Here is an 18637-nt window from a genome sequence, read left to right as displayed (position 1 = left end):
GTTCCGAAGTGATGTCCACAGTCTTTCATGAACTACACAATCAAATGCTTTCTGATAGTCAATAAAGCACATGTAGACTTCTTTTTGGTGTTCTTTTGACTTTTCCATGATCCACCGGACATCCGCTATTATATCTCTTATACCTCTGCCTTTTCTGAATCCTGCTTGATTGTCTGGTAGCTATCGTTCAGTATAAGGTTGGAGTCTACGTCGAATGATCTTTAGCCGCATGAGGATTGCTTGCATGAGGTATCAGAGCTATCGTACAATAATTAGAGCACTCAGCTACGTCTCCAAAGGTAAGTTAAGCAATTTAGTTCTTTAAGGATAATAGCATACATATGATTTTTTGTTTAGAAAGGTACTTACTAAATCTAATACTTTCTACATTCATAATTAAACATGTCCCATTTAGCAATGGGAGTATCTTCACTGTTCTCTTCAAAAAGTGTTATGATGTTCTTTATGCCACAACAATAAACGGAATCCTGTAATAAGGTTGCGTTTAATTTCCAATATGCTGTACTTACCTGTCTAACCATTATAGCAGAGGACAGACATAGAGTAATGCATGCATGATCAGTTAGTGGGGTTGGAGAAATATCACAAACAGTTAATAAAGCACCAATCAGAAATTAACCAAAAATCTATTGGTGATTTCTGTAACATGTCTGCCCTAAACCACGTGAACATAGAAAAGGTATTTCCATGTACATACCGAAAAGCATCTACCAAGGAGAAATAAAAATTTGAATGACCCAATTAGGAGTTTGTTTGTTTATTAGGATTTTAACATCATGTTTTACACTCTTTGGTTACATTCATGACAGAATCGCTAGTTACTCATTACACAAGATTCAACAGTTCACAAGGTTATATCAAACACAGTCATGGACAATTTTGCATCTCCAATTCACCTCACTTGCATGTCTATGGACTGTGGGAGGAAACCGGAGCACTCGGAGGAAACCCACGCAGACACAGGGAGAACATGCAAACTCCACACAGAAAGGACCAGGACTGCCCCACCTGGGGATTGAACCCAGGACCTCCTTGCTGTGAGACGACAGTGCTACCCACTTACCCACCATGCCGTCTGACCCAATTAGGAGAAACTGGCATTTCTTTTGGTGGAAATCTATCCAAGTACAAACCAGGTACCTCATTAAAATCTACCCCTGTAATAACCACAGCTGTTGGAAGTTTATCTTGCATGACTGAAAGTTTTTTTTTAATTTCTTTAAGGACATGACCATTTAGGGTAGAACTGTTAAAGCCATAAATGTTCATCAATATAAACAGAGTATCTTCTATTTGCAAAACTGTAATAATCCACCTACCCACACATAAATAATGGGTTTCTTCTTTTATCTTCTCTGCAAAGTGCAAAACAAACAGTCTTACGCTTATTCAAATATGAATCCCCCATACACTTAAAAAAGTAAATAAATATTAACAGGCATATAAACACTAAAATTAATTAACGCAAAAATTAATGTAACGCAGTAGAACAAAAGTGCTTTCAACTTCAACTGATTCAACTTTACTCCTTTAAATAATGTATTCATAAATGTTTTACTCTCTTTTGTTTAATCTTTCTCACTTTCCTTTTTAAAATATAGATTAACAAGCTGGAAGGAATCACCAACATAGTCTATCTTAATTGAAGCTCAGAAGCTAGTCATTCAAAAGACCAGCATCTCTTCTGTTCTTTTAAGCTATCTACAGAAAATGTTTTTTTCCGAGCTTGATCTACCAGTGGCCATGGCTTGGTACTTGCTTCTCCTGAATGTTGAGTCAAGACCCTATACCTGTATTGCTTTAAATGTTTAAAGTTTCATGCATTCTTCCAGACTTGGTCATGATGAGAATGAGACTGAAACATTACAATTATTCGATGTTCACCTTCCATCTTCGGACCCAGTCTGTGAGACACATTGATAGATGACTAGAGTGTATCAGTCAGACCAGGTAAGATATGTGAGAAAATCTCTTTTACAACGATTTTCTCGTTTTCTCCCTCCCCTTTCCTGTACAACCGCAATTTTTAAGTTCCATTGCCACCTGTATGTTTTAAGGTTGTCAAGCTTTTCTTATAACCATTTGTTTTCTATTTCCAAAGCCTTCGCCTGCATCTCCACCTTTAGAGAATTTTTTTGTTGCTTTCTCTGATATTTCGGAAACAGCCTTTATCTTGTCAATAATTTGGCTAGAAACAGTTTCTAAGTGCTTTTCCATAAAGTCGTTTTGCTTTTTACCAAGCCTCTCAATAGCCATAAGCATAATGGCATTGGATGGTTTTCAAGTATGGTGGCGCATTTTATGCAGTGGGCTTATTGGCATATCCAATAGCATCGAGAAGGACCATGAGGACCATGAGGTCCTCGTTGGCAGTAGATTTTACATAATCATGCACCCACTTTACTGAGTTCACAGCCAACTTGTTGTCAAAAAAGGAGAACGGAACTTTCAAAAAGAAGAAATACTTTCTGCCAGACAGTAACTAAATCATTTTACTATGTGCTACAATCAAAAGTGTGAGAAAAACAAAAATGTTACATGTTTTTTTATTGTATTTAATTAGCCCTTGAGAGTGAGAGAACTATATCTCAATACTCGCTAAGCAAATTAAATCATGGGGCAATTTAAGCCAAGTTTTGCACCTTATCACAAGAGCAATGCCAAAATCATCTTACACTGGTACCATCTTGCCACCTCCCGTGACACAAAAAAGTCTTAAATTAGGAGCAAAGCGATGTGTTGATTACCAATAAAACATGAGCATTAAACTAAGTGATACGTGCTCCGCCACCGTGAAATGGTACACTCTATTTTTAGTTCCCATATAAATAGCTCCTACTAGAGATGGAAGAGAAACACATTGCCACTGTATCAAACTTCTGCAAATTGATGCCAGCTATCGCAAGAAAACACAGTTTGACTGCACAAACAGTAATGCAGGGATGAAATTTATAGATGAGCGATTTCCCTCTAAGATTTTTATTTTTAGCGGGAACACATCTGATTTGTGGTTAAAAAATGAATGGTAAGGGATCTGATTCGTGATCAAATTGTTTTTTCTACACGCTCTGTAGATACTAGCCAATGCATTTTCCAACTAACTTGGGGTTGTATTTGTTTTTTTGACAACAACATATACTGGCTATTAAAGCACTTTAACACTTTAGTATTATTTAAATGCAATCATTATGTAAATGACATGAGCCAACACAGTTCAAAATATGATTAGAGGAAATTAGTCCCTAAACTTTAGGACAGCTGCTACATGCTCCAAAACTACAGCCACAACCACAGCAGAACTCGATGAAAATATGACACATAAGGAGAACAGAAGCTATTAATAATAATAATCCTATAACAGCAGACAACTTTACAGGACCATAATTGTCCTTATTGCAGGATAATAAGGGATTTATGAAAATTTCAAACTGAAAAAAAGTCTAATTGTTATTATAGCTTAGATCCTACATTTCACCATTTACTTACTGAAAAATATTTAGTATTTGCACTTGTGAGTAAGGAATAAAATGTTAGTGTGTGTTATGTGAAGGGTTCTACTGTACTGTAAACAGGAAGATAGAACAGGATTAGTGAAACATACACTGCTCAGGGAACACTTAATCATCACAGTATAACATGAAGTCAGTTAAACTTCAGGGATATAAATCTGCCCAGTTAGGAAGCATAAGCGATTGTGAATCAAGTTCACCTGCTTTGGTGCAAATGAAAGTGACAACAGGTGCACCAAGGAGGCAACAGCATGACAACCCCCAAAAAGAGAATGGTTTTGCAGGTGGTGACCACAGACAAATACTCTCTCCTTATCCTTCCTGACTGATTCTTCTCTAGTTTTGCGTTTTGCTAGTGGCCATGGAAGGACATCAACCCAGCAGCAGGACTGGTATCTGCTTCTTTGTGCGAGGAGGAACAAGAGAAGCACTGCCAGAACCCTACAAAGTGACCTCCAGCGGGCTACTGGTGTGCATGTTTCTGAACAAACTCTTAGAAACAGACTCCATTAAGGTGGCATGAGAGCCTGACGTCCTCTAGTGGGACCTGTACTCATGTGCTCAGGTTCACACTGAGCACATGTGAAAGAGTCTGGAGATACCGTGCTGCCTGCAACATCATCCAGCATGACTATTATGTCATTTTGTTCTTTACTAATTACACAATTTATATCAGTAAAGATTTTCAACTTGAATATTTCGTTCATCGAGATCTGATGTGTGATTTCCCTTAATTTTTTTAAACAGTGTACATTATTTTACAGCAGGGAAATGATAAAATAGGGAGCTGGAGGTCTTCGGCTTTGTGTGTAGCAAATGTAAAAAAAAAAATCATAAGAAACCAAACTCAAAACAATGGTAAATCTTACCAGAAGCACATGATTTCGACATTACTAGTCCCCATGGTAAAGTTACAAATACAGTGTATCACAAAAGTGAGTACACCCCTCACATTTCTGCAAATATTTCATTATATCTTTTCATGGGACAACACTATAGACATGAAACTTGGATATAACTTAGAGTAGTCAGTGTACAGCTTGTATAGCAGTGTAGATTTACTGTCTTCTGAAAATAACTCAACACACAGCCATTAATGTCTAAATAGCTGGCAACATAAGTGAGTACACCCCACAGTGAACATGTCCAAATTGTGCCCAAATGTGTCGTTGTCCCTCCCTGGTGTCATGTGTCAAGGTCCCAGGTGTAAATGGGGAGCAGCGCTGTTAAATTTGTTGTTTTGGGTACAATTCTCTCATACTGGCCACTGGATATTCAACATGGCACCTCATGGCAAAGAACTCTCTGAGGATGTGAGAAATAGAATTGTTGCTCTCTACAAAGATGGCCTGGGCTATAAGAAGATTGCTAACACCCTGAAACTGAGCTACAGCATGGTGGCCAAGGTCATACAGCGGTTTTCCAGGACAGGTTCCACTCAGAACAGTCTTCGCCAGGGTCGACCAAAGAAGTTGAGTCCACGTGTTCGGCGTCATATCCAGAGGTTGGCTTTAAAAAATAGACACATGAGTGCTGCCAGCATTGCTGCAGAGGTTGAAGACGTGGGAGGTCAGCCTGTCAGTGCTCAGACCATACGCCGCACACTGCATCGACTCGGTCTGCATGGTCGTCATCCCAGAAGGAAGCTGACGCACAAGAAATCCCGCAAACAGTTTGCTGAAGACAAGCAGTCCAAGAACATGGATTACTGGAATGCCCTGTGGTCTGACGAGACCAAGATAAACTTGTTTGGCTCAGATGGTGTCCAGCATGTGTGGCGGCGCCCTGGTGAGAAGTACCAAGACAACTGTATCTTGCCTACAGTCAAGCATGGTGGTGGTAGCATCATGGTCTTGGGCTGCATGAGTGTTGCTGGCACTGGGGAGCTGCAGTTCATTGAGGGAAACATGAATTCCAACATGTACTGTGACATTCTGAAACAGAGCATGATCCCCTCCCTTCGAAAACTGGCAGTTCTCCAACAGGATAACGACCCCAAACACAACCTCCAAGATGACAACTGCCTTGCTGAGGAAGCTGAAGGTAAAGGTGATGGACTAAACCCAATTGAGCACCTGTGGCGCATCCTCAAGTGGAAGGTGGAGGAGTTCAAGGTGTCTAACATCCACCAGCTCCGTGATGTCATCATGGAGGAGTGGAAGAGGATTCCAGTAGCAACCTGTGCAGCTCTGGTGAATTCCATGCCCAGGAGGGTTAAGGCAGTGCTGGATAATAATGGTGGTCACACAAAATATTGACACTTTGGGCACAATTTGGACATGTTCACTGTGGGGTGTACTCACTTATGTTGCCAGCCATTTAGACATTAATGGCTGTGTGTTGAGTTATTTTCAGAAGACAGTAAATCTACACTGCTATACAAGTTGTACACTGACTACTCTAACTTATATCCAAGTTTCATTTCTATAGTGTTGTCCCATGAAAAGATATAATAAAATATTTGCAGAAATGTGAGGGGTGTACTCACTTTTGTGATACACTGTAGACATTTCTCTTACATTTGCCAAAAACACCTTGGTGACCCCCAAGCCTTTTGATATAATGTTCTGTGATCCTAGCTGACAACAATAAGACTGTACTTACAGTTAAACATTGCAGTGTTAGTGTGTAGGTATGAGAAAGCTTTGCTGCTTTAGGGCTTGGGCGACTTGACATAATTATCACAATCATAAATGTTGCTCTCTATTAGTAAATACTGAAGAATGCCAGGTCTTTAGTCGATAATCTAAAGCTTAGCTCCAGTTAAGTTAGGCACCAAGACAACATTTCAATGTTGTCAAATAGCTTTAAAGATAGAAAATTAAGATTATTTTATTGTTGTGTTATAGAATTCTTGGCTTTCTATGTTTTGAGTGAGTGTCTTCTAAGATTTAAGTTAAGTGACTGTGGTCCATGACAGTTAGGATGGAAGCATGTGTCAGGCGAAGATACTCATCTCGGACACAATCAGGGTCACCAGCAGCGGAAGACTAATTGGCCACTCTAGATTGGGAGAAAAAGGGAAAAAATGCATAAATAGTAAAAAAAAAAAAAAAAAAACCTGCATATGATCAGCATTACAGTTTGTTACATTAAATTAACCTTAAGGCTACATTGGGACCAGCCGCCTAATATGCTACCAAAACAGCTTTGACCAAAGTGGCTGGATTTAAAGGCCTGTTATAGCTAGTCAGCTAGCTCTCTGAGTGGTAGCCAGCTAACTAGGCTGGAATTAAATTGGGAGGCCTTTTATAGATAGATGGATGGATGGATGGATGGATGGATGGATGGATGGATGGATGGATAGATGGATAGATGGATAGATAGATGGATAGATAGATAGATAGATAGATAGATAGATAGATAGATAGATAGATAGATAGATAGATAGATAGATAGATAGATAGATAGATAGATAGATAGATCCTTTATTATGCTGGCTAACAGCTAAATGACACTTCATGAATGGGGCTGAAACCAAAAAATGAAGTCAAGTCAAGTCAACTTTATTTATATAGCGCTTTTTACAATATACATTGTCTCAAAGCAACTTTACAAAATCCAGGACCAACAGATACAAAAACCCCTGTTGAGCAAGCCGAGGGCGACTGTGGCAAGGAAAAACTCCCTAAAAATTACAGGAAGAAACCTTGAGAGGAACCAGACTCAGCAGGGCCCATCCTTCTTGGGTGGCCTGGAGGATACTTTAAATAAATACACGATTTACACAAATCATACAAACACAGAATTAAATGATCTAAAAGTCATAACTGGTAATAAATAGATAAATAAACAATTAAATAATAATAGAGTTGTTATCCGCTCTAGTCTTCAATAAAGTCTGTAGTGATTTCTTGTCGTTGCAATTACTCCAGACCAGTCACATCTGACAGGAGCAGCATCGTTGTCCCGGCAGTCTCGACTTTAATCCTTAACCTCGGCGGGTAAACAGGTTTCCATCAGAAAGCCCTCGGGGTAAAACAACAGAGAATGTAGTTAATAATGTACAATGCTAGTTGACAAACAGTTTTACAGAGAGTTTTAGACTCCGGCAGCCCTAATTATTACAGCATAACTAAAAGGGAGAGCGAGCAGGTAACAAGGTCATGAAGGCTTTCACAGGACATCAGCGCCCATCTCCCCACCGTCATCAAACCTGAGTGATCGGACAAGAGAGGCAGGACGACAGCAACCCAACATCCCTGATCACCACAAGTTTCTATGACCAAGAACCCCCAAGCTCTGCACCTTTGTCTATACTAAAAGCCTGAGAAAATAAATATGTTTTCAGTCTAGACTTAAACATTGAGACTGTGTCCGAATCCCGAACAGAGGCAGGAAGATTATTCCAGAGTTGTGGAGCTTTGTAAGAAAACGCTCTTCCACCAGCTGTGGTCTTTTTAATTTTAGGAACTATAAGTAACCCTGCATCTTGTGAACGAAGTGGACGTGCTGGGTTGTAGTAATTAATAAACTCACTCAGATACTGTGGAGCCAGACCATGTAGCGCTTTATAAGTTAGTAAAAGTATTTTGTAATCAATGCGAAATTTAACTGGCAGCCAGTGTAGAGATGATAGAACAGGAGTAATATGGTAAAAATTTTTCGTTCTAGTTAGCACTCGAGCTGCTGCATTTTGAACTAACTGGAGTTTGTTTATGGATCTACCAGAGCATCCTGTTAGAAGAGCATTACAATAATCTAACCGAGAAGTTATAAACGCATGGATCAGTTTTTCAGCGTCATTAACAGATAGTATATTTCTTATTTTAGAAATGTTACGCAAATGATAGAAAGCAACTCTAGTAATATTATTAACGTGTGTATCAAATGAGAGATCTGAATCTATTGTGACACCTAAGTTTTTTACATCTCGACTGGGAGTAACAGAGAACGTGTTTAAGTTTAGCACCAGGTTAGACAACTTGTCTCTTGCAGCTTTAGAGCCAACAAGTAAAACCTCAGTTTTATCTGAATTAAGTAAAAGAAAATTACATGACATCCAGTTTTTTATGTCGTTTACACAATCTTCAATCTTACTGATTGTGTCAGTATCATTTGGTTTGGCTGATATATACAGCTGTGTGTCATCTGCATAGCAGTGAAAGTTTATGCCATGTTTATGAATAATTTCACCTAGTGGAAGCATATAGAGTGTAAATAATAGCGGTCCCAGTACCGACCCCTGTGGAACACCATACTTTACTTTTGTAGTTTCCGAGCATTTATTATTTACATAAACGAATTGAGAGCGGTCAGTCAAATATGATTTGAACCAAAAGAGTGCGAGTCCTTTAACACCTACTGTATTTTCTAGCCTCTCCAGTAAAATGTTATGATCGACCGTATCAAACGCTGCACTAAGATCTAATAGAACAAGAAAAGAGACACATCCATTATCAGAAGACATTAACAACTCGTTAACTACTCTAATTAATGCGGTTTCGGTACTATGGTTGGGTCTAAATCCTGATTGAAATTTTTCATGAATACAATTTTCATTCAAATAAGAACATAGCTGTTTGGAAACGACTTTTTCTAATATCTTTGAGACAAAAGGAAGGTTTGAAATTGGCCTATAATTAGATAAAACATGTGGATCAAGATTAGGTTTTTTAATCAGGGGTTTAATAACAGCACTTTTAAACAATTTAGGTACATATCCAAGGCTAAGGGATGCATTGATTAATGTAAGCATGGGCTCCACAATAGCTGGGAGTAAATCTTTAAGTAAACGAGTTGGAACAGGATCGAGTATACACGATGATGACTTCGATGATTTAATCAACACAGTTAGTTCATTTTGGGAGATTGGATTAAAGGAATTTAGTTGGATTAACTCGTTACTATTATCACCAATGCTGCTCGGAGTGAGTCCATACTTAACACTGGTAAGTGACACACTCTTACTCTGAAGTCGTATTTTTTCTATCTTGTCATTAAAGAATTTTAAAAAATCATCGCTGGTACAGTCAGGCGGTATATTAGATTCAGTTTCATTGGCGTTTTTAGTTAATTTGGACACTGTCTCGAAAAGGATTCTAGGATTGTTTTTATTTTTCTCTATTAGGGACGAAAAATATAAAGATTTAGCTTTTATAAGTGCATGTTTATACTCAGTTAGAGCATCTTTCCAAGCAATCTTATACACTTCCAGTGTAGTGTGACGCCACTTGCGTTCTAATTTCCGTGCTGCTTGTTTAAGTGCGCATGTGTGGTCATTGTACCAAGGAGCAAGTTTTTTCTCCCTAATCAGTTTAGTTTTAAGTGGGGCTACGTTATCTAAGGTTGCGCGCAATACAGTCTCTAAGTTTTGAGTTGCCTGATCTAGTTCTTTAGGTTCTGATGCTGATATATTTGGTAATTCTGGTAGGCAGTTTATGAACGCTGCTGCAGTTGCAGATGTAATAGTGCGCTTATATTTAAAACGATTTGGTTGCTGTACCTTATTGGACAGGGACACTTCATAAATTAGTAGAGAGTGATCAGAGATTAAGTCATTCTGTGGTACAATTTCCAGGTTGTCTATGTTTATACCATAAGTAAGTATTAAATCTAAGGTATGTTTACAGCGGTGAGTGGGTCCTGTTACATTTTGGGTGATGCCTAAGGATTCTAAAATAGAGTCAAACGCAGTTTTGAGTGGATTACATTTATCCTCATAATGGATATTAAAGTCACCAACAATTAAAGCTTTTTTAGTTGATAAAACTAATTTAGAAAGAAAATCGGCAAATTCGTTAAGAAATTCTGAGTAAGGACCAGGAGGTCGATAAACAGTAACCAGCTTAAACATACTAGTTTTATCAGATGAACATTTATTGGCTATGTCAGAGATAAGAACTTCAAACGAGTTTGTTATGGGAGTTGATTTTACAGTGAGACCTACAGTATGTCCTTGTCATAAATTGCGGCTATTCCTCCACCACGACCACTAAGACGTGGCTTATGTTCATAACTGTAACCCGGAGGAGATGCTTCATTTAAAGCTTACAGCACTCAGTATTCCCAGGCGGTCTCCCATCTAGGTACTGACTGAGCCCAACCCTGCTTGGCTTCTAAGATCGGACAAGATCAGGCATTCCCAAGGTGGTGTGGCCGTAAGCAAAAGAGGCTGGATTTTAAGGCCTGTTATAGCTAGTCAGCTAGCTCTCTGAGTGGTAGCCAGCTATCTCGACTGGAATTTAATTGGAAGGCCTTTGATAAATGGATAGATAGACAGACAGACAGACAGACAGACAGACAGACAGACAGACAGACAGACAGACAGATAGATAGATAGATAGAAATTAATTGGAATTTAATTGGAATTTAATTGGAATTTAATTGGAATTTAATTGGAATTTAATTGGAAGGCCTTTGATGAATGGATAGACAGACAGACAGACAGAAAGACAGACAGACAGACAGACAGATTAGATAGATAGATAGATAGATAGATAGATAGATAGATAGATAGATAGATAGATAGATAGATAGATAGATAGATATCTATTCCAGATAGATAGATAGATAGATAGATAGATAGATAGATAGATAGATAGATAGATAGATAGATAGATAGATAGATAGATAGAAGCTAAATGACACTGAATGAATGGGGCTTAAGAAAAAATTAAAAGCTTACAACACTCAGTATTCCCAGGCAGTCTCCCATCTACGTACTGACTGAGCCCAACCTTGCTTAGCTTCTGAGATCGGACGAGATCAGGCGTTCTCAAGGTGGTTTGGCCGCAAGCGAAAGAGGCTGGATTTCAAAGCCTGTTCTAGCTTGCCAGCCAGCTAGCTGAGTGGTAGCTAGCTGTCTGTGCTGGAACTAAAGGGAAGGCCTTTCATAGATAGATAGATGGATGGATGGATGGATGGATGGATGGATGGATGGATGGATGGATGGATGGATGGATGGATGGATGGATGGATGGATGGATGGATGGATGGATGGATGGATGGATTAGATAGATAGATAGATAGATAGATAGATAGATAGATAGATAGATAGATAGATAGATAGATAGATAGATAGATAGATAGATAGATAGATAGATGGATTAGATGGATTAGATGGATGGATAGATGGATAGATGGATAGATGGATAGATGGATAGATAGATAGATAGATAGATAGATAGATAGATAGATAGATAGATAGATACAGTGTATCACAAAAGTGAGTACACCCCTCACATTTCTGCAGATATTTAAGTATATCTTTTCATGGGACAACACTGACAAAATGACACTTTGACACAATGAAAAGTAGTCTGTGTGCAGCTTATATAACAGTGTAAATTTATTCTTGCCTCAAAATAACTCAATATACAGCCATTAATGTCTAAACCACTGGCAACAAAAGTGAGTACACCCCTTAGTGAAAGTTCCTGAAGTGTCAATATTTTGTGTGGCCACCATTATTTCCCAGAACTGCCTTAACTCTCCTGGGCATGGAGTTTACCAGAGCTTCACAGGTTGCCACTGGAATGCTTTTCCACTCCTCCATGACGACATCACGGAGCTGGCGGATATTCGAGACTTTGCGCTCCTCCACCTTCCGCTTGAGGATGCCCCAAAGATGTTCTATTGGGTTTAGGTCTGGAGACATGCTTGGCCAGTCCATCACCTTTACCCTCAGCCTCTTCACTAAAGCAGTGGTCGTCTTAGAGGTGTGTTTGGGGTCATTATCATGCTGGAACACTGCCCTGCGACCCAGTTTCCGGAGGGAGGGGATCATGCTCTGCTTCAGTATTTCACAGTACATATTGGAGTTCATGTGTCCCTCAATGAAATGTAACTCCCCAACACCTGCTGCACTCATGCAGCCCCAGACCATGGCATTCCCACCACCATGCTTGACTGTAGGCATGACACACTTATCTTTGTATTCCTCACCTGATTGCCGCCACACATGCTTGAGACCATCTGAACCAAATAAATTAATCTTGGTCTCATCAGACCATAGGACATGGTTCCAGTAATCCATGTCCTTTGTTGACATGTCTTCAGCAAACTGTTTGCGGGCTTTTTTGTGTAGAGACTTCAGAAGAGGCTTCCTTCTGGTGTGACAGCCATGCAGACCAATTTGATGTAGTGTGCGGCGTATGGTCTGAGCACTGACAGGCTGACCCCCCACCTTTTCAATCTCTGCAGCAACGCTGACAGCACTCCTGTGCCTATCTTTCAAAGACAGCAGTTGGATGTGACGCTGAGCACGTGCACTCAGCTTCTTTGGACGACCAACGCGAGGTCTGTTCTGAGTGGACCCTGCTCTTTTAAAACGCTGGATGATCTTGGCCACTGTGCTGCAGCTCAGTTTCAGGGTGTTGGCAATCTTCTTGTAGCCTTGGCCATCTTCATGTAGCGCAACAATTCGTCTTTTAAGATCCTCAGAGAGTTCTTTGCCATGAGGTGCCATGTTGGAACTTTCAGTGACCAGTATGAGAGAGTGTGAGAGCTGTACTACTAAATTGAACACACCTGCTCCCTATGCACACCTGAGACCTAGTAACACTAACAAATCACATGACATTTTGGAGGGAAAATGACAAGCAGTGCTCAATTTGGACATTTAGGGGTGTAGTCTCTTAGGGGTGTACTCACTTTTGTTGCCGGTGGTTTAGACATTAATGGCTGTATATTGAGTTATTTTGAGGGAAGAATAAATTTACACTGTTATATAAGCTGCACACAGACTACTTTTCATTGTGTCAAAGTGTCATTTTGTCAGTGTTGTCCCATGAAAAGATATACTTAAATATCTGCAGAAATGTGAGGGGTGTACTCACTTTTGTGATACACTGTAGATAGATAGATAGATAGATAGATAGATAGATAGATAGATAGATAGAAGCTAAATGACACTGAATGAATGGGGCTTAAGAAAAAATTAAAAGCTTACAACACTCAGTATTCCCAGGCGGTCTCCCATCTACGTACTGACTGAGCCCAACCTTGCTTAGCTTCTGAGATCGGACGAGATCAGGTGTTCTCAAGGTGGTTTGGCCGCAAGCGAAAGAGGCTGGATTTCAAAGCCTGTTCTAGCTTGCCAGCCAGCTAGCTGAGTGGTAGCTAGCTGTCTGTGCTGGAACTAAAGGCAAGGCCTTTCATAGATAGATAGATAGATGGATAGATGATGATAGATAGATAGATAGATAGATAGATAGATAGATAGATAGATAGATAGATAGATAGATAGATAGATAGATAGATAGATAGATAGATAGATAGATAGATAGATAGATAGATAGATAGATAGATAGATAGATCCTTTATTATGCTGGCTAACAGCTAAATGACACCTCATGAATGGGGCTGAAACAAAAAAATGAAAAGCTTACAGCTTCTGAGATAGGACGAGATCAGGCATTCCCAAGGTGGTGTGGCCGTAAACGAAAAGGGGCTGGATTTAAAGGCCTGTTATAGCTAGTCAGCTAGCTCTCTGAGTGGTAGCCAGCTATCTAGACTGGAATTAAATTGGAAGGCCTTTGATAAATGGATAGATGGATGGATGGATGGATGGATGGATGGATGGATGGATGGACGGACGGACGGACGGACGGACGGACGGACGGACGGACAGATCCTTTATTATGCTGGCTAACAGCTAAACGACACTTCATGAATGGGGCTGAAACCAGAAAATGAAAAGCTTACAGCACTCAGTATTCCCAGGCAGTCTCCCATCTAGGTCCTGACTGAGCCCAACCCTGCTTGGCTTCTGAGATCGGACGATATCAGGCATTCCCAAGGTGGTGTGGCCGTAAGCGAAAGAGGCTGGATTTAAAGGCCTGTTATAGCTAGTCAGCTAGCTCTCTGAGTGGTAGCCAGCTATCTGGGCTGGAATTAAATTGGAAGGCCTTTGATAGATAGATAGATAGATAGATAGATAGATAGATAGATAGATAGATAGATAGATAGATAGATAGATAGATAGATAGATAGACAGACAGACAGACAGACAGACAGACAGACAGACAGACAGACAGACAGACAGACAGACAGACAGACAGACAGACAGACAGACAGACCTTCATGAATGGGGCTGAAACCAAAAAATGAAAAGCTTACAGCACTCAGTATTCCCAGGCGGTCTCCCATCTAGGTACTGACTAAGCCCAACCCTGCTTGGCTTCTGAGATCAGACGAGATCAGGCATTCCCGAGGTGGTGTGGCCGTAAACAAACTTCACGAGACAACTGAAGAAGTCCTGTAAAATCCACAGTTAGTACTCTGTAAACAGACCTCTCTGTTTACAGGAAATTGTTATAAAAACCCAACCTAAATGATTAATTCAATTGTAAGAGCATTTATTAATAAGTTTAAACCAACCTGTGCTGTAACAAACTTGTCTGGAAAAGGACGTCAGTGGCAGCATTTTATAGTCACAATACGATGCAATCATATCATTTCAGTAAACTACTTAGACAAGAAAAAAGAACTTATTTTATCTAACCACAAATGTGACCTGGTAAATATCACTGGAAGCAGACTCGAACAGAGACAAAAATAAAAGTTTCTGGCAACAAACACTCAAGTTGTGAACAAAAAAATGAGAAAATATTTACAGAAAATAAGAATTGTAATTCCGACTTTTAAGTAGACTATGGTTTGGAACATTATAAGCTTTGTAATGGTGTGTCATTTTCACACATTCCAGATAATGAACATGACTATCAGACAGTTAAAATAGTATTTTTGTAACTGATTAAAAAACCAGATAAGCTTAAACACCAATAGATGGCGATGTGACATCAGCAAACAGGGCTGGTCGCCGACACCTAACCTTTCAGTACAGTTCGCACTTTGTTGAAAATGAACACAAGAGGGAACAAGTGGTCTTTTATTGACAGACCGGCCGTGCAACGACAACAAACTATCCCAAACCAGGCAATGACTTCAGTGTAACTTCAGTTTTAAATGTACAACTGCATATTTAAAACGCTTAAAATACCAATGTGCGTAATAAAAAAAACTTGCAAACGTATACAGCAAAAGAGGGTCCATTAAGGAAAAAAATGAAAAGAAGAAGGAAAGTAAAGAAAAACGTTGTAGTTATCCTTAAGCCAATCAAATTTATTCCGTCTTTACTATTCTTGATGGCTCAGTTTCTGAAACAATCCTAGCGTGATAATATTTTGTTAGGTTGTTATAAACAAATGACTATAAAATCTAAAGAACAGAATGTGTTCCATTAGTAGCAAACTATAATATGTAGGGTGTGGTTTCATATTATTTTATGTTACATCTATTAAACAGATCAATTATTACCAGGTCCTGTTCACTTGATTCTGTATAGTAGGCTAAATGGCATCGTAGTGCGGGTAATACGTTAAACCTCAGCACCCTTGGGTTCGGACCCTTCGAGAGCATGTAGCATAAGTGTATTCGGGTAAGCAAATTTAAATGCATTGCGAATTGTCTCCTTTTCCCCTTTTTGACTTATTAATACGAAATTGCACGTGATGTTTGGCATACTGTGGTGTTTGGAACACTACCACCCCTAATTTACAGAGGTTATCGTTCAACAGAACTACTTACTCTGCAGGACCGAAGTTTGCTCACGTCTACCAGTTAAATTATTCTTCAAAAAGCACCTGTCTCTTTCTCAGCCACTGACAGAGCTCCGCCCAACTGAGACCGACTCACCAATAGCAGGTCATTAAACAGCGTGCAAGTAACATGAACGGCGCGTTTAGCAGCGGATTGGAGGCTGTGCAACAACAGCCTGACTGTGATTTATGTAAATACGGTAAACTCCACCTTTTGCACCTGATTGAAAGTATTTGACTTGCGGGACGTGGAGTTTTAACCGAGCTGAAGGATGACTCTGTGTTGGAGTGTTTTATAGGATTAGACAGCTGCTGGGATTTGGTGTTTTCAGTGAACTGGGTGTGGAGGAACCGTTATATTTGCTTTCCGCTCGTAGGGACAGCTCAAGATGCCTCGTTCTTTTCTCGTAAAAAAGCATTTCAACTCTGCCAAGAAGCCGAATTACAGTGAACTGGAATGTCCAACAGGTAAATATTTGTTTTGTAGAAATGTTAATACTGTGTTAAACTATTTCATATACATTGTTAGGTTCACACCAGCAGCTTCATCTGTCGAACTAGTTGAGCATGTGTCATATCTTGTAGAGAGTTAAATAGCATATAGCGGGTCAGCATTAATAAAGCCAGGTTTAATCGATGTGTACAGAACTAGTTAAAATATGAGATTTGCGTTTTTTATAGTTTATTTTATCGTTGTTTGAATTAATTAAAGTAAAAAAACTTTTAGAAGAAAGATAAACACCATCTATTGCATAAATATACATATATATATATACATACTCTTAATTGTGGTTTGTTTGTGCTTCTCAGTATTCCTGTCACCGCTTCTTATTAAAACTCTGCCAATGCCAATGATCCAACCCGGGGTCCTAAGCCCAGTGGCCTACAGCCCCATTACTGTGTGGACGGCCAGCGATACCCCACTGTCCCCGCTGCCTACTGATCTGTCACCTGTGTCAGGATACCCATCACCCAAAGACGTCCGCGGCGTCCTAGAAAGCCCAAGAAGCGACGAAGATGAGCCACCCCTGTTGTCCATCACCAGCTCGGGCACTTTGGACGTTGCGGAAAAGTTTCACTGCAGCCTGTGCCACAAGTCCTACTCCACGTATGCAGGCTTGCTCAAGCACAAGCAGCTCCACTGTGACGCGCAGGTACGCAAAGCCTTCAGCTGCAAGTACTGTGAGAAGGAGTATGTGAGCCTCGGGGCACTTAAGATGCACATAAGGACACACACGTTGCCCTGCGTCTGCAAGCTTTGCGGGAAAGCTTTCTCTCGTCCTTGGCTGCTGCAGGGGCACATCCGAACCCACACTGGTGAGAATGCATATGTCTTCATACATGCATATAAACAAGTTATTTTATAGGAATACCATAGTAAAACAATGTTTGATTCCTTAAGGAATTATCGGCTCTTAAAGACTAGAACTGATCTTTTACCATTTTGTTTTATGTTTTATGCATTAATGGTGTTTATTGATGAGTTTGAGTGACAAAAATCAGAATTTCTTTTTGTATTTTGCACAAATTGTTTGATTTCTAATTATATGATTTGTAATGAAAAAAATGCATTACATTTGGGGGTAGCATTTTCAGCATTAGAAGCATTTTCACTTGTGGTCTCAGATTTTTGGCCCAGACTGTATATACTACTGCAGTTTTATCAAGTTTTAACAAGTCCAAACTATACAGATTATCTTATCTACCACATGTTTTTTATTATAACTATATTACAGATAATGGTCTGACAATACAGACCACTACAGACAATTCAAACTTTTAGTTTTGAAATAATGCATCCAGTAGCCCAATGTACTGATGTATGTATTGACATTGATCCATACTAAGCACTCCAAGTGTTTATGTAGCACTGTAGAACTACTGCTGCTTTTATATGCTACTGAGAATTTTCTCGCCAATGACCTATCAACTTATTTGTATTTCTGTTTTATGTTATGACAGGTGAGAAGCCGTTCTCATGTTCTCACTGCAGCCGGGCGTTTGCTGACAGGTCGAATCTTCGTGCACACCTGCAAACACACTCAGATGTGAAAAAGTACCAGTGCAAGAACTGTTCAAAAACTTTCTCTAGAATGTCACTTCTGCACAAGCATGAGGAATCAGGCTGCTGTATGGCCCACTGACAAATACTGCTCCAGAAAGTACTTGCTTCTTTCAAAGTGCCATACAAATTGCGACATTCCCTGGACAGAAAAATGACTGTCCTGGGTGGTTTTGACTGAGTCTTTTCATTTAAGTGCAAAAAACATTCCTTGTTATCATGTGCTCCATCATGTGTTTCCTATTTTAACAGTATTGTCACTATTTTTTTTAAGTTTACCTTTTTACCTTTCTGTTAACTGTAAAATGGTTTACTGTTTCTGTTTGGGGAGCTTTAATGGGGACTGTGCAAGCTCTGCCTTAAGCAATATTTTGTGCCAACTATTATCTTTTTTTAGATATTTAAGGGTAATGACAATTACTTTATTATATTTTTTATTTTCTTACATAGAAAGGTATGCAAACAAAAAAAAGCTGATAACCAAATGAAATGAAATGACCAAA

At 39.5% G+C, this 18637-nt stretch overlaps 1 protein-coding gene, 1 non-coding gene and 4 pseudogenes across 2 annotated transcripts; 1 reads left to right on the top strand and 5 right to left on the bottom strand.

Moving 5' to 3' along the window:
• Positions 1 to 10517: 10517 nt before the first annotated feature.
• LOC134311026 (5S ribosomal RNA) lies at positions 10518 to 10636 on the bottom strand (annotated as a pseudogene).
• A 514-nt stretch (positions 10637 to 11150) lies between these two features.
• LOC134311020 (5S ribosomal RNA) lies at positions 11151 to 11269 on the bottom strand (annotated as a pseudogene).
• A 2146-nt stretch (positions 11270 to 13415) lies between these two features.
• LOC134311018 (5S ribosomal RNA) lies at positions 13416 to 13534 on the bottom strand. Its single transcript, XR_010011385.1, has one exon. It is a non-coding gene; the product is annotated as a 5S ribosomal RNA (ribosomal RNA).
• Positions 13535 to 14170: 636 nt separating this feature from the next.
• LOC134311036 (5S ribosomal RNA) lies at positions 14171 to 14289 on the bottom strand (annotated as a pseudogene).
• A 295-nt stretch (positions 14290 to 14584) lies between these two features.
• LOC134311023 (5S ribosomal RNA) lies at positions 14585 to 14703 on the bottom strand (annotated as a pseudogene).
• Positions 14704 to 16461: 1758 nt separating this feature from the next.
• On the top strand, positions 16462 to 18216 carry snai2 (snail family zinc finger 2). The gene is made up of 3 exons (XM_062991996.1): positions 16462 to 16540; positions 16883 to 17389; positions 18035 to 18216. The coding sequence occupies exons 1-3, from the start codon at positions 16462 to 16464 to the stop codon at positions 18214 to 18216; spliced, it is 768 nt and encodes a 255-aa protein (XP_062848066.1).
• Positions 18217 to 18637: the final 421 nt, after the last annotated feature.

This window comes from Trichomycterus rosablanca, chromosome 3 (assembly GCF_030014385.1).
Source record: "Trichomycterus rosablanca isolate fTriRos1 chromosome 3, fTriRos1.hap1, whole genome shotgun sequence".
In the NCBI taxonomy this organism is placed as follows: Eukaryota; Metazoa; Chordata; class Actinopteri; order Siluriformes; family Trichomycteridae; genus Trichomycterus; species Trichomycterus rosablanca.
Note: the sequence above shows the minus strand (reverse complement) of the source record. Positions and strands in the feature narration are given on the sequence as shown.